The sequence below is a fragment of the Geotrypetes seraphini genome, chromosome 15 (assembly GCF_902459505.1).
Source record: "Geotrypetes seraphini chromosome 15, aGeoSer1.1, whole genome shotgun sequence".
Taxonomy (NCBI): Eukaryota; Metazoa; Chordata; class Amphibia; order Gymnophiona; family Dermophiidae; genus Geotrypetes; species Geotrypetes seraphini.
The window spans coordinates 23,204,194-23,217,407 of record NC_047098.1 but is presented as its reverse complement, the minus strand read 5'-3'; the positions used below and the strand labels follow the sequence as shown (position 1 = coordinate 23,217,407).

General features: G+C 47.2%; 1 protein-coding gene across 2 annotated transcripts in view; it reads left to right on the top strand.

The window, feature by feature from the left end:
- The window catches only part of AGRN (agrin), a 400,096-nt gene that overhangs the window by 175,960 nt on the left and 210,922 nt on the right, over positions 1 to 13,214 (top strand). Inside the window, exon 1 of one of the 2 annotated variants that reach the window (XM_033921543.1) lies at positions 8,157 to 8,685. The exons of the other annotated variant lie outside the window; for it this stretch is intronic. Within the exon in view, the coding sequence (XP_033777434.1) occupies positions 8,499 to 8,685 (187 nt within the window). The 5' untranslated portion in view covers positions 8,157 to 8,498. Of the gene's footprint in view, positions 1 to 8,156; positions 8,686 to 13,214 lie in introns of those variants that run through there. 2 annotated transcript variants of the gene reach the window in all.

Genomic DNA, 13,214 nt, shown 5'->3' with positions numbered 1-13,214 from the left:
ATCGGTGCTGAACAGTACTGGAGAAGCTCTGGAATCCAGTGGTTTACTGGGTCCAAAGCAGCGTGGATTCACTGCTAGAGATCACATCATATTTTTCTTGTTGAATAAACAGGAATGCACTTTGATTTGGTAAAGCCTTGGGCACACGTCAATGCAGGAGAAGCTCCCCAGCCAGCTGGGCAGGCTGAGCCTCTGTCTTATGCTAGTGAATGGGGCAGGAAGCTAGTGGGAAATGCTATTAATCCCAAGGACAGGAAAGTGAGTCCCAAGGGTTAGTCCCTTCTGTGTTATCTTGGAGGAGGATAGTAGAGAAGAAGACATATGCTGGACAAGGGGGCGGGGCAAGAGATAGTGAAGGGGATGGGGAGATGGCTAGACTATCTTGCTAAGCAGTTAGCTTAGCAGGATTTTAAAAAGGTTTGGATAATTTCTTAAAGCCCATAAACCCTTATTGAGATGGGGAAAATCCACTACTTTTTTTTTTTCTAGGATAAGAGCATAAAATCTTTACTCTTTTATACATGTGACCTGGATTAGCCACTGTTGGAAACTCATCAATTGCTGAGCTTGATGGACCTTTGGTCTGTCCCAGTATGGCAAGACTTACGCTCTTATGTACAGGGGGTAGGCAATGGGCGGCCCTGGAGACCAGAGAGGGTAGGGAAGGGAAAGGGTCATGATGGATACAGGAGAAGCTAGGGTGGGGAAGAGGAGATGCTGGACTATATGGTGGGGGAGGGGTAAGCCTGACTGAAGATTCACCTTGGGCCAGTCCTAATGTATAGGGAGAGGTGTAATAAGGAGAAAATGGCTTCATTTGAGTATTGAGATCAGGCCTGAAGGCAGTATCTTCACCAAAAGGATGGTGTCGTGAAGAGTCAATATGCCTGGCCCTATAAGGGAGGGAGTGAGAATATGGTAGACCTTTAAATTCCTGCTGTAGAAGTCATAGAAACATAGAAATTGACGGCAGATAAGGGCCACGGCCCATCCAGTCTGCCCACCCTAACGACCCTCCCCTGCCTTTACTTTGCGAATAGATCCCACGTGTCGATCCCACTTGGCCTTAAAATCAGGCACGCTGCTGGCCTCAATCACCTGAAGTGGAAGACCATTCCAGCGATCAACCACCCTTTCGGTGAAAAAGAATTTCCTGGTGTCACCGCGCAGTTTCCCGCCTCTAATTTTCCACGGATGTCCTCTTGTTGCCGTGGGACTCTTGAAAAAGAAGATATCCTCCTCTGCGTCGATGCGGCCCGTGAGATACTTGAACGTCTCGATCATGTCTCCCCTCTCTCTCTGCGCTCCTCGAGCGAGTATAGCTGTAATTTATCTAACCGTTCTTCGTTCGGGGAGATCCTTCAGTCCCGAGACCATCCGGGTGGCCATTCTCTGGACCGACTCCAGTCTAACAGGAAGTCTAGAGGTTGAGGCATTTATACAGAATTCTGTCACCTACATTGGGGGGAATGGGAGGATAGTTCCTGCCGATAGTTGCCAGGTCCACGGATTTCTCACCCAGTTGGGCTTTCGAAAGTTGGTTGCGGGAAGTTTTGAGCAGTTACGGGTTGCGGTTTTTTGGGCTGGCTTCTGATTTTTGTCACTGTACAGTTGGGCTGCAAGTCCCTCCGCGCAGCAAACATAACGCTCCCACTCCACCCCATTGCTCAACGTCATTCTCTGCCCACCCTTCTACCCTCCTATCCCAGCGCAGCATAGTTGGTCTCTAGGCAGCGCAGCAGTTGTCGTGCTCGAAGCCTGCGAGACTTGGCTCTGCTCGTGAGATTTGCTTGTGATATCAATGCGTATTATGACAATGCGTATTTTGACAAGCTGCCGCTGCAGGAAAATATAAGAGGTGCCGTAGCTAACATCGCTCGTTGTGTGGGAACCAGCGACGGTAAATGGCAGCATCAGTAACCAAGGGCGAGCGTCGGGGGCGGGCGGGCACTGTCTTTTTGTTTTTCCTGTGATGGGTCCTTTCGGGAGCTGGAGGGGATGTGTGAGGCCTCTAGTCACCCCTCGGTTCTGCGCATGGACGTAGCCCTTTCAGGACCAAGGGACCTATTTGTCCCCTAACTTTAAAATCCTATCAATTTTGATTGGGATAGTCTACAGTTCTAAATTTGATATGTACGGATTCCATAGGATACTGCCTTTATGTAAACAAACTGGTTCCGACATTCATTCATTAGCGTCGTTGCCAGATTGACGAGAAGATTCACTTGCCACACTGTCCATAAGCCAGAAGTGTGATTTTTTTTAAAAAAAATAATGATATTTCACAAAAAAAATCAATTTTTTGGCATCTGCAAGCCCTTTTTACCATAAAAATGTCGTCAAAACCACAAAAATTGGCCTACGATCCTTATGGTCCTGAAAGGGTTAACCTTTCTCATTCCCATTGCTTTTACCATGGATGCTCTGTATTAGTCACTCAATATTTCTACTCTCTCCATTTATTCTATCTTGCTTTGAAAACGCAGATTACAGCGAAAGAAAAAGCCTCAGCTACCAGTCAGACATCATCGGCATAAAAAACTTTCGCTTCTGAAATAAGTTCAAACCTAGGGGCAAACTAATCCTCCACTTATTTATTTATTCAATTTTCTATACCGTTCTCCCGAAGGAGCTCCGAACGGTTTACATGAATTTATTCAGGTACTCAAGCATTTTCCCTTTCTGTCCTGCTGAGCTCACAATCTATCTAATGTACCTGGGGCAATGGGGGGATTAAGTGGCTTGCCCAGGGTCACAAGGAGCAGCTTGGGTTTGAACCCACAACCTCAAGGTGCTGAGGCTGTAGCTTTAACCACTGCGCCACACTAGAAATCAAAATGTAGCCAAAGTGAGCCAAGTATAGGACAATCAAGCCATTGTGACATCACTGATGAGGTTGGCTCTTAGGCATTGGTGGAATGAGGCATTATGATGTCACAATACCAGCTCTGGTTATTGGAGGCTGAAACTTTTCACACTATTCAATTTTCTATACCGTTCTCCTAAGGGAGCTCAGAACGGTTTACATGAATTTATTCAGGCACTCAAGCATTTTTCCCTGTCTGTCCTGGTGAGCTCACAGTCTGTACCTGGGGCAACGGGGGGATTAAGTGACTTGTCAGGGTCACAAGGAGCAGCTTGGGTTTGAACCCACAACCTCAGGGTGCTGAGGCTGTAGCTTTAACCACTGCGCCACTCTAGAAATCAAAATGTAGTAAAAGTGAGCCAAGTATAGGACAATCAAGCCATTGTGACATCACTGATGAGGTTGACTCTTATTGGTGGAATGAGGCATTATGATGTCACAATACCAGCTCTGGTTCTTGGAGGCTGAAACTTTTCACACTATTTATTTTTTCAATTTTCTATACCATTCTCCCAGGGGAGCTCAGAATAGTTTACATGAATTTATTCAGGTATTCAAACATTTTTCCCTGTCTGTCCTGGTGAGCTCACAATCTATCTAATGTACCTGAGGCAATGGGGAATTAGGGGCGCCTTTTACTAAGCTGCGGTAGCATTTTTAGTACGTACTGAAGATTAGCACGTGCAAACCCCCGGGCTATGTGGAAAAACTAACACCAGCTCTATGGAGGCATTGGTGTCTAGCGCGCGCGGCATTGTAGCGTGCGCTAAAACCGCTAGCGCAACTTAGTAAAAGGAGCCCTAAGTGACTTGCCAGGGTCACAAGGAGCAGCGTGGGTTTGAACCCACAACCTCAGGGTGCTGAGGCTGTAGCTTTAACCACTGCGCCACTCTAGAAATCATAATATAGCAAAAGTGAGCCATTGGACATCACTGATGAGGTTGGCTCTTAGGCATTGGTGGAATGAGGCATTATGATGTCACAATACCAGCTCTGGTTATTGGAGGCTGAAACTTTTCACACTATTCAATTTTCTATACCGTTCTGCTAAGGGAGCTCAGAACGGTTTACATGAATTTATTCAGGCACTCAAGCATTTTTCCCTGTCTGTCCTGGTGAGCTCACAGTCTGTACCTGGGGCAATGGGGGGATTAAGTGACTTGTCAGGGTCACAAGGAGCCAGTGTGGGTTTGAACCCACAACCTCAGGAGGTGCTGAGACTGTAGCTTGAACCACTGCACCACATTCTCCCACTATAGGTTTAGTTCTACCAAGAATACGGTAAATGGGGAGGGTAGAAATACTGAGTCATTTGTTCCTCCATTCCTCGATTTGTATAGAGTTGCTCTGTATTAGTGGCACAGCCAGCTGCAGGATCTCTGCCCGCAGATGCCAAGAAGGTGTATCTGCATTCTCCCGGTATTAGAAGTCTTTGCTAGTGTTGACCAGTGCCTATAATTTAGGGTGTTTATTAGAAATACGGCAAAAGTGTAATAAAGTAAAACTGTATCCAGTCATATATTGTATTAGTAGATATGTAGTGTTGTCTGGATTATAATAATTTAAATAGCTTTTTTTCTATATACTTTCAAAAAAGACGCCTCAGCCCCACCACTCCACCGCCTATAGTATTTTATACAGCGGGAAGCATATTGTGGCGCTTCATCATTGGCTGTCGATTTTTGAATATTATTTTCTCCTTTTAATCTACAGTTTATCTTTTTATCTCTAATAAATATTTCAAAAACACTTTGTCTCTTCAGTGTCATGATGTGTGTTTTAAAAGTAGATAGTACTTATCTCAGCCAAAACCTGGGGAGTCAGACCCGACATGTTTCGCACAACCAAGTGTTTTATCAAGGGTCTCCCAAGGCTGCCGCTGTCATCCGACTCCTATTTACTTGTGAGAAAAGAAAATCGACAGCCAATGATGAAGCGCCACACTATGCTTCCCGCTGTATAAAATACTATAGGCGGTGGAGTGGTGGGGCTGAGGCGTATAATTTAAGGTGGGCATGTACAGTCTGGTTACAAGCGACCGTTTTTTGTTGCCTCTTTTATGTGTACATTTAGTACCCCTTTCAGGACCAAGGGACATATTTGTCCCATAACTTTAAAATCCTATAAATTTTGATTGGGATAGTCTACAGTTCTAAATTTGATATGTACGGATTCCATAGGATACTGCCTTTATGTAAACAAACTGGTTCCGACATTCATTCATTAGCGTCGTTGCCAGATTGACGAGAAGATTCACTTGCCACACTGTCCATAAGCCAGAAGTTTGATTTTTTTTAAAAAAAAAATAATGATATTTCACAAAAAAAATCAATTTTTTGGCATCTGCAAGCCCTTTTTACCATAAAAATGTCGTCAAAACCACAAAAATTGGCCTACGATCCTTATGGTCCTGAAAAGGTTAAGGTAACTGGAAAAAATTTTGGAGAGTGGGGAGACGGAGAATCTAAAATCGGGCATGCCTGATGGTCTTGCTATCATTATTTTCTCTTTGGGTTAGTTTCCCTGGCTGTTTGGTATGGTTACAAGTTCATGATAATCTGATTTCAAAAAGATGTATGCCGAAGTTTAAGTGTCATTATATTAAGAACATAAGAATTGCCGCTGTTGGGTCAGACCAGTGGTCTACTCACGCAGCGGCCCTTGGTCAAAGACCAGTGCCCTGAGACTAGCCCTACCCGCGTACGTTCTGGTTCAGCAGGAACTCGTCTAACTTTGTCTTGAATCCCTGGAGGGTGTTTTCCCCCATAACAGCCTCCGGAAGAGCGTTCCAGTTGTCCACCACTCTCTGGTGAAGAAGAACTTCCTTACGTTCGTACAGAATCTGTCCCCTTTCAAATTTAGAGAGTTCCCTCTCGTTCTCCCTACCTTGGAGAGAGTGAACAACCTGTCTTTATCTCCTAAGTCTTTTCCCTTCAGTACCTTGAATGTTTCGATCATGTCTCCTCTCAATCTCCTCTGTTCGAGGGAGAAGAGGCCGAGTTTCTCTAATCTTTCGCTGTACGGCAACTCCTCCAGCCCCTTAACCCTCTTAGTCGCTCTTCTCTGGACCCTTTCGAGTAGTACCGTGTCCTCCTTCATGTACGGCGACCAGTGCTGGACTCAGTACTCCAGGTGAGGGCGCACCATGGCCCAGTACAGCAGCACGATAACCTTTCCCCGATCAGTTCTTGAGCAGGAGAAAAGCAGTTGCAGAGTTTATCTTTATGAAACTGGCACAGGCATTTTTTAAAATGTTATTTACTCTTGGGAATTTGTTTGGGGGCTGCTTTTTTCATTTAAAGGGGGCGGGATTTTATAAAAGTATCTAGCAACCCTGCCATCATCCTTCCTCAAGAACTGAAATGAAAGGGCTCTTGCCTGAACTTTGCAGTAGAGTTACGCGGGGACAGAAATCCCACCCATCCCCACCAGGATCCTCTCCGTCCCCACCCATCCCCATCAGGATCCTCTCCATCCCCACCCGTCCCCGTCAGGATCCTCTCCGTCCCCACCCGTCCCCGTCAGGATCCTCTCTGTCCCCACCCGTCCCCATCAGGATCCTCTCCGTCCCCACCCATCCCCGCAAGGAATTACCTCCATCCCCGCCCGTCCCCATAAAAAGCAGAAATTACTTCTGACAGGATCATCAATTCCACAGTTTCTTTTGTGTTTGCACTGCTGTTTTTCTTGTGGAATCTCTTTGGTGGAACCCTTTTTTTTTGTTTTCTGTTCAGGTAATTAACTTATAAACCCCCTCTTATACTAAGGTTGACGTGTCCATTATATTATATGGACAAACCCTGCTTCCAAAGCCTTCCAACCCCTTGGGAGTCCCGTTGGCTAGAGGGGGGTCCCCGTGGGAGTCCCGTGGGTTAGGGGGGTTCCTGCGGTCCCCGTACCCGTGCAGACCTCTACTTTGCAGGCCTCACCTGCTTGGAGTTGATACATAGCGATTTCTCTCCATCATAAGGGCTGGTAAGAAGCACTGAAACATTATGATCAGATGGATTAGTTGGGGCAATTTACCTTCTCATCCCTTGGGATTATTTCAATTTTTTTTTTTCTGTTCACCGATTGATTTTTGGTTGGGAGGGGTGAGGGATCATTTTCTGCTACGTCTCCTTCGGTTCTTTAATAGGATCATCTCTCTGGAAATGTTGCTGCTACCTCCTCCTCCCTCCCCCCCTAAAGTGCAATTATTATGCAGGGTTATAATAAAAATTAGGTGATGGGGTGTCATATATAGTACGCTGATGGGGAAGGAGACAAGGAAATAACTCAGAGTTGCTCGCTTTCCTCCTGTTGACCCAGGGGCCAGTCCAGCTTTCGACCTATACATAAGTAACTGCGTGGCAGCTTCTCATCACAATTATCCTGGACACCGACAAGGACTGTGGCCATTCCAGTGCTATGAAGCAGATTATGGCAGTGGTCTCAAAACCGCGGCCCACCAGGTACTATTTGGAGGCCCGCAGTATGTTTATCAGAATCCCAAAAGTAAAATAAAACAGTTTCTTGATCGTATGTCTCTTTAGCTATAAATTACAATATTATTAAGACAAGAAAGATTTAGAAACTATAAAGAGTTTTACCTCATGTAAAATTGTCATTTCTTTAATAAGACATGAACTATTTTTTCTGCAGCCCTCCAAGTACCTACAAATCCAAAATGTGTCCCTGCAAAGGCTTGAGACCACTGGCTTAACTGTAATCATGACATCCTGTTTGTCTTTGGGAAGCAGAGCTGAGATTGTGATGTCATAATGCCTCATTCCACCAATAAGAGGCAACCTCATCAGTGATGTCACAATGGCTTGATTGTCCTGTTTTCCCCTCTGCCTTCCAACCCAGCCAGCAGATTAATCGTTCCCCTTAACTCAGTGGTCTCAAACTCTTTAATAAGACATTAACTATTGTTTCTGAGGCTCTCTAAGTACCTACAAATCCAAAATGTGGCTCTGCAAAGAGTTTGAGACCACTGGATTATGGAGAGTATTTTGTTCTATTACTCAAGATCGGATATGATATGTGGCTGGGGGTTGGAGTTTCGCATTTTGGGGGAGTCTTCCGAGGGGGGGGGGTAGTCGATGTTGGGAGTGGGGTGGAAAGAAGTTCCCGCATCGCACTGTAAAGCAGCAGCGATCCATCTTGTCCTACCACCTGCAAATCTTTAGGCGCCCAAGAAGCGGACGCAAAGGGGTTAAAGCCAGCAGTGGGCTGTGCCCCCCCCCCCGCGGTAGGCGTCCTGCCCCGCCCCTTCTCTCGCTCCCCGGGGCAGGGACCCTGCCGGGGCTCCACGTGCCGTCCCGGGCGCTCTTACTGCCGCTCCGCACAAAGCCTGGCGACAAGCGGAAAGTGTCCCCCGAGATCGGACGAGGATCGGCGGCGGGGGAGTCCGGCCCAAAACGAAATCAGGCCGCCGTACCGCTTCCTGGACAACTTTAAAGCAGCAGCCCGCAGCCGCCTCTCGCCCCGGGCTTCCAGCTCTCCGGGTCGGGGGAGTCTCCGGCCCCCGATGGCAGCGCGCTCGCTCTCGGCAGCAGGGAGCCGACGGCCCCCCGCTCCCGGTTCGCCTCGGCTCCCGGAGGGGCGCCTGTGCCCTCGGCGGTAGTCCCGCTGGAGCCCTGCTCGGATGCCGACGGCCGTGCCCAGGCTCCGGGGCAGCTGCCAGCGCCCGCTGTCCGCCTCCGCTCCGGACCCCCGGGACCAGCCCCGGGTCTCGCTGCTGCTCCGCTGCTTCATGATCCCCTGCAACATCTGTCTGATCCTGTTGGCCAGCGCCACCCTGGGCTTCGCCCTGCTGCTCTTCCTCAACAACTGTAGGTGCCCTGGGGGAGGGGAGGGGTGGGCAGGGCACGGGGGCGACCCCCACTCAGTTTAGGAAGCCGGGATTCGGGCACGTCGGGGGTGGGGGAGGGGGGTCCTAGCTGCAAGGTGTTCTTAACTAACTTCATGTCCAGTTGACCTGACTGGGTTGAGGAGGGAAGGGAGAGAAAGTCTCTCATCCCCTTCCAGATGGTGACGCAGAGTGTTGGCAATCGAAAATAAATTAGTTTTCTTCATGCTTGTATAAAACATATTTAAGACAGAGTGCAGTTGCATGCTATAATTAACTGTTGGAGCAATACAGAAAATTCAATTAAGTGATGAGTGCAGCAGGTGCTTGGGGAAGGGGGCGATGGACGGAGGAGCAGCACCTTGCTCATGGGAGCAGGAGGGGGAGGATTGGAATCCGGATCTCGCACCGTCAGCCCAGCTTCCTAGTTTATCAGATCGTGCCATTGTTAACATTTTACTTTGGTGACAGTCAGGCCCCAGAGGCTCTCCTCTGCTCTCTGACTTATATATCTCTTCAGATTTCTGCTCCTTCTCTTCTCTCTTGCTGCCCAGTGACTGGAGATTTTTGCTCTGGCTCTGTTCCCCTGCTCCTGACACCTCCTAAGTGTCTGAGAAGGGAGGACACAGCCTGGGTTACTGGAGGTGAGTACCTGCCTGGAATCCATTCAGAGAAGAAGTGTACCCATATTGTATTTGGTTTTAAATTGGTATAGGTTTTTATTCTCACGGATTCAGACAGCCTTTTCTAAGTGCTGGGCTTTACGGTGTGTGTATATAATTGGAATTGAGTGTCAGTGCTCCATAATTATTCATAGGTGTGGCCATGTGGAACTAAACGCAGAGATCTGGGGTCATGGTATGGTTAGGGACAGGGGACACAGTGGACAGAGAACCAGGCTTTGGTTTATAAAAGACCCTAGGTGGAATTTTTTTTTTTACGAAACCAGATCTTTTTCTGTGCAAAGGCTATTGGTTGCCTCAGAGCCAAATTTAAAATTCTATATTTGATTTTCAGAGCTCTCGGACAACATATTTATGTTTATTAAAATATTTGATATCCCATCATTACAAAAAAGCGAAATCGGCTTACAATAAAATACAACATATAAAATACTACCCTCCCCATTTTACAAAACTGCGGAAGCGTTTTTTAGTGCAGGCTGGTGCGCTGAATGCTCTGCACTGCTCCCGACGCTCTGTGAGTGTCGGGAGCAGCGCAGAGCATTCAGCTCGTCAGCCTGTGCTAAAAACCGCTTCCATGGTTATGTAAAAACAGGGGTAAATAAATACTAAAATGAAAGAACGCCAAATATTCACCCCTTTTATCAAACTGCGCTAGAGGCATTTAGCGTGGGCCGACGCAGTAAGTGCTCTGACACTCATAGAATTCCTACAAGCGTCCGAGCGCTTACCTTGCCAGCCTGTGCTAAAAACCTCTAGCACAGCTTGATAAAAGGGGGAGGACTGATAAAAAAAGAAAGAAAGATCATTAATTGCAAGGCAAAACATGAGCCAGAGTATCTAAAGAAAATGTTAGTCCTTGGAGTCAGCACAACTTTGGAACTCTAATATTCTGTCAAGAAGTATCACTGTCTGTATCCTACTAGCAGCCTTCTTAGGAGTAGCCTCCATCAGTGGTGTAGAGAGGGGGGAGAGGCGCTCCTCCCCCACCTCTTCGCTGCCCCCCCTACACACTCCTTCTCTGCCACCTCTTACTGCCACGCACACTCGCAGCTCCCCTTTCCCGTAGCTTTGTAATGTTCCTGGCGCGATCAGCAACCCCCCCAACCAGCTGTCACTCCCGCACGGGATCTCCTGACTTCACTTCCTAGGTGCGGGTCCAGGAAGTGACGTCAGAAGAAAAGCTGACGTAAGCTGATAGGTTGGGGGTTGCTGCTCGTGCCAGCAATGTTACAGAGGTTACAGGAGAAGGGAAGTGGCGTATGTGAACGGCAGTGGAGGAGCCGGGAGGAGGGGTGTCGCACCCCTATGAAGCTGGTGCCTGGGACGGAATGCATCCTCTTTACTGTGCCACTGGCCCCCTCCCCCATTCTAGAACTCATTAGCTTAAAACTTCTATTTCAGGAAGCAGGTGACAGCCTGGCTCTTTTCTCAAGCCTTTAGGCCCAGATTCTCTATAGAGCGCCGATATCAAGTGTCAAGTCACACGATGGCACCCTATAGAGCAGTGTATCGTAACCTGTGTGCCTCCTGAGGTTTCAGGTGTGCCGGGACACACTGGTGAGGAGGAGAGTCGTCCACACCTGCTGACTGCCTACAGGACGTGCCTCCCGCGGCAAGAGGCGCGTTCTGTAGCAAGTCAGTCTGGCGCAGATGACTCTCCTCCTGGCCGGCGTCTCTCCTCTTCCCTCACCTCACCTCCCGGATCCCTCCACCGAAACGAGGGGGTCGGCCAGATGGGCCTCCGCACACAGGCGGAGGTCACCGTGATGACATCACGTATGCGCATGATGTCATCGCGTTGAAGTCCGCACACTTCCGGGTGCCTTCCGGCCTGGGGCACTGGATTTAGTGTGCCGCCAGCCAGAAAGTTTGCGAGACACTGCGATAGAGAATTGTGTCTCCACGAAAGATAGGCACTGGAAAGGTAGACCAGGGTTTCCGGACCTACATTTCTGGCACCTGTCTATGCTGTGAATTGTGCCTATGTAGGTGCTTTATGGCGTCTAATGCCACGTTCAGATTTAGCCTTCCCATAATGACATTAAATGCTGTAAAGCATTCTGGTGCCTTTTATTTAAGCGCCAGTAGGCACTTTATTTTTACAATTTTTTTTTCCATTTTAAACGGCGTTTCTCAATTAATTTAGGCACCAGTAGGGTGCCTAAGATATGGCGCCGTTCATAGAATATCCCCCATAATAGTTACAGTTATAGATTTTATTCCGCTTTAACCAAATTTTAGTTCTAAGTGGATCACAAAATAAAGAAGCTAGGTCATTAATCTAGCCTAGATTCTAGGGCAGAGGTAAGCAATTCCGGTCCTCGAGAGCCGGAGCCAGGTCAGGTTTTCAGGATATCCACAATAAATATGCATGAGATAGATTTGCATCTCAAGGAGGCAGTGCATGCAAATCCATCTCTTACATATTCATTGTGGATATCCTGAAAACCTGACCGGGCTCTGGTTCTCGAGGACCGGAATTGCCTACCCCTGATCTAGGGCAATAGTCTCCACTGTGTGGCCCCTGAAATCTTCCATTGTGGCCCTCAAACAGGTGGCTGAATTGCTCCTTCAGAACCTGCAAATGTGCTAATTTCAATCTTGCCCCCTTCATATTATAGAGCAGGGCTGCCCAAGTCCGGTCCTCGAGATCTACTGGCAGGCCAGGTTTTCAGGATATCCACAATGAATATGCATGAGAGAGATTTGCATACCAAGAAGGCAGTGCAGGCAAATCTCTCTCATGCATATTCATTGTAGATATCCTGAAAACCTGGCCTGCCAGTAGATCTCGAGGACCGGACTTGGGCTGCCCTGTTATAGAGTCTCTTAAGTCTGTTACTCTGGTGTCTCATTTATGGAATTTCTTACTGTTGACAATCCAACATAAAACAAGTTTTTAAAATATGTCCTTGGAAGTATTGTAGAATCAATATTAGTATTACATCAGTGGTTCCCAAACCTGTCCTGGGGGACCCCCAGCCAGTCAGGTTTTCAAGATGTCCCTAATGAATATGCATGAGAGAGATTTGCATATAATGGAAGTGACAGGTATGCAAATCTCTCTCATGCATATTCATTAGAGATATCTTGAAAACCTGACTGGCTGGGGGTCCCCCAGGACAGGTTTGGGAACCACTGTATTACATTTTAATGTTCAATACCCATTCTGAACAAGGAGGTTTACAAAATTAGTCATATGTGTAAGCTTGAAATTTTGGGGTGCCTCTCTTTTTCATATGTTACTTGAAAAAAGGTTGGAGACCAGTAATCTAGAGCAGTGGTTCCCAACCCTGTCCTGGAGGACCACCAACCAGTCAGGTTTTCAGGATAGCTCTAATGAATATGCACAAGAGAGATTTGCATATAATGGAGGTGACAGGCTTTCAAATCTGCCCCATGCAAATTCATTAGGGCTATCCTGAAAACCTGACTGGCTGGTGGTCTTCCAGGGCAGGGTTGGGAACCACATTCTAGGGAGTCACAAAAACCATAAATAGCTTGATATTAATAATATAGCTATCTAGAAAGAATAAATTTGTGAAATAAAATTGCTTTACAAAAAAAAAAGCCAAAGTTTATTAAGAATCTAAGGGCCCCTTTTAGAAAACCACAGGAAATGCATCTGTAGGATTACCATATGGCTCCAGAAAAAGGAGGACGGATTGAGACATCCAGGTTTTACTTCCATTGAAAGCAATGGAAGTAAGGAGGATAGGAAGCGACCTCCGGGCTTTACTTCCTTTGAACCCAGATGTCTCAATCCATGCTCCTTTTTCTGGAGCCATATGAAAACCCTACATCGAAGCCCAAAGGAATTGAATGG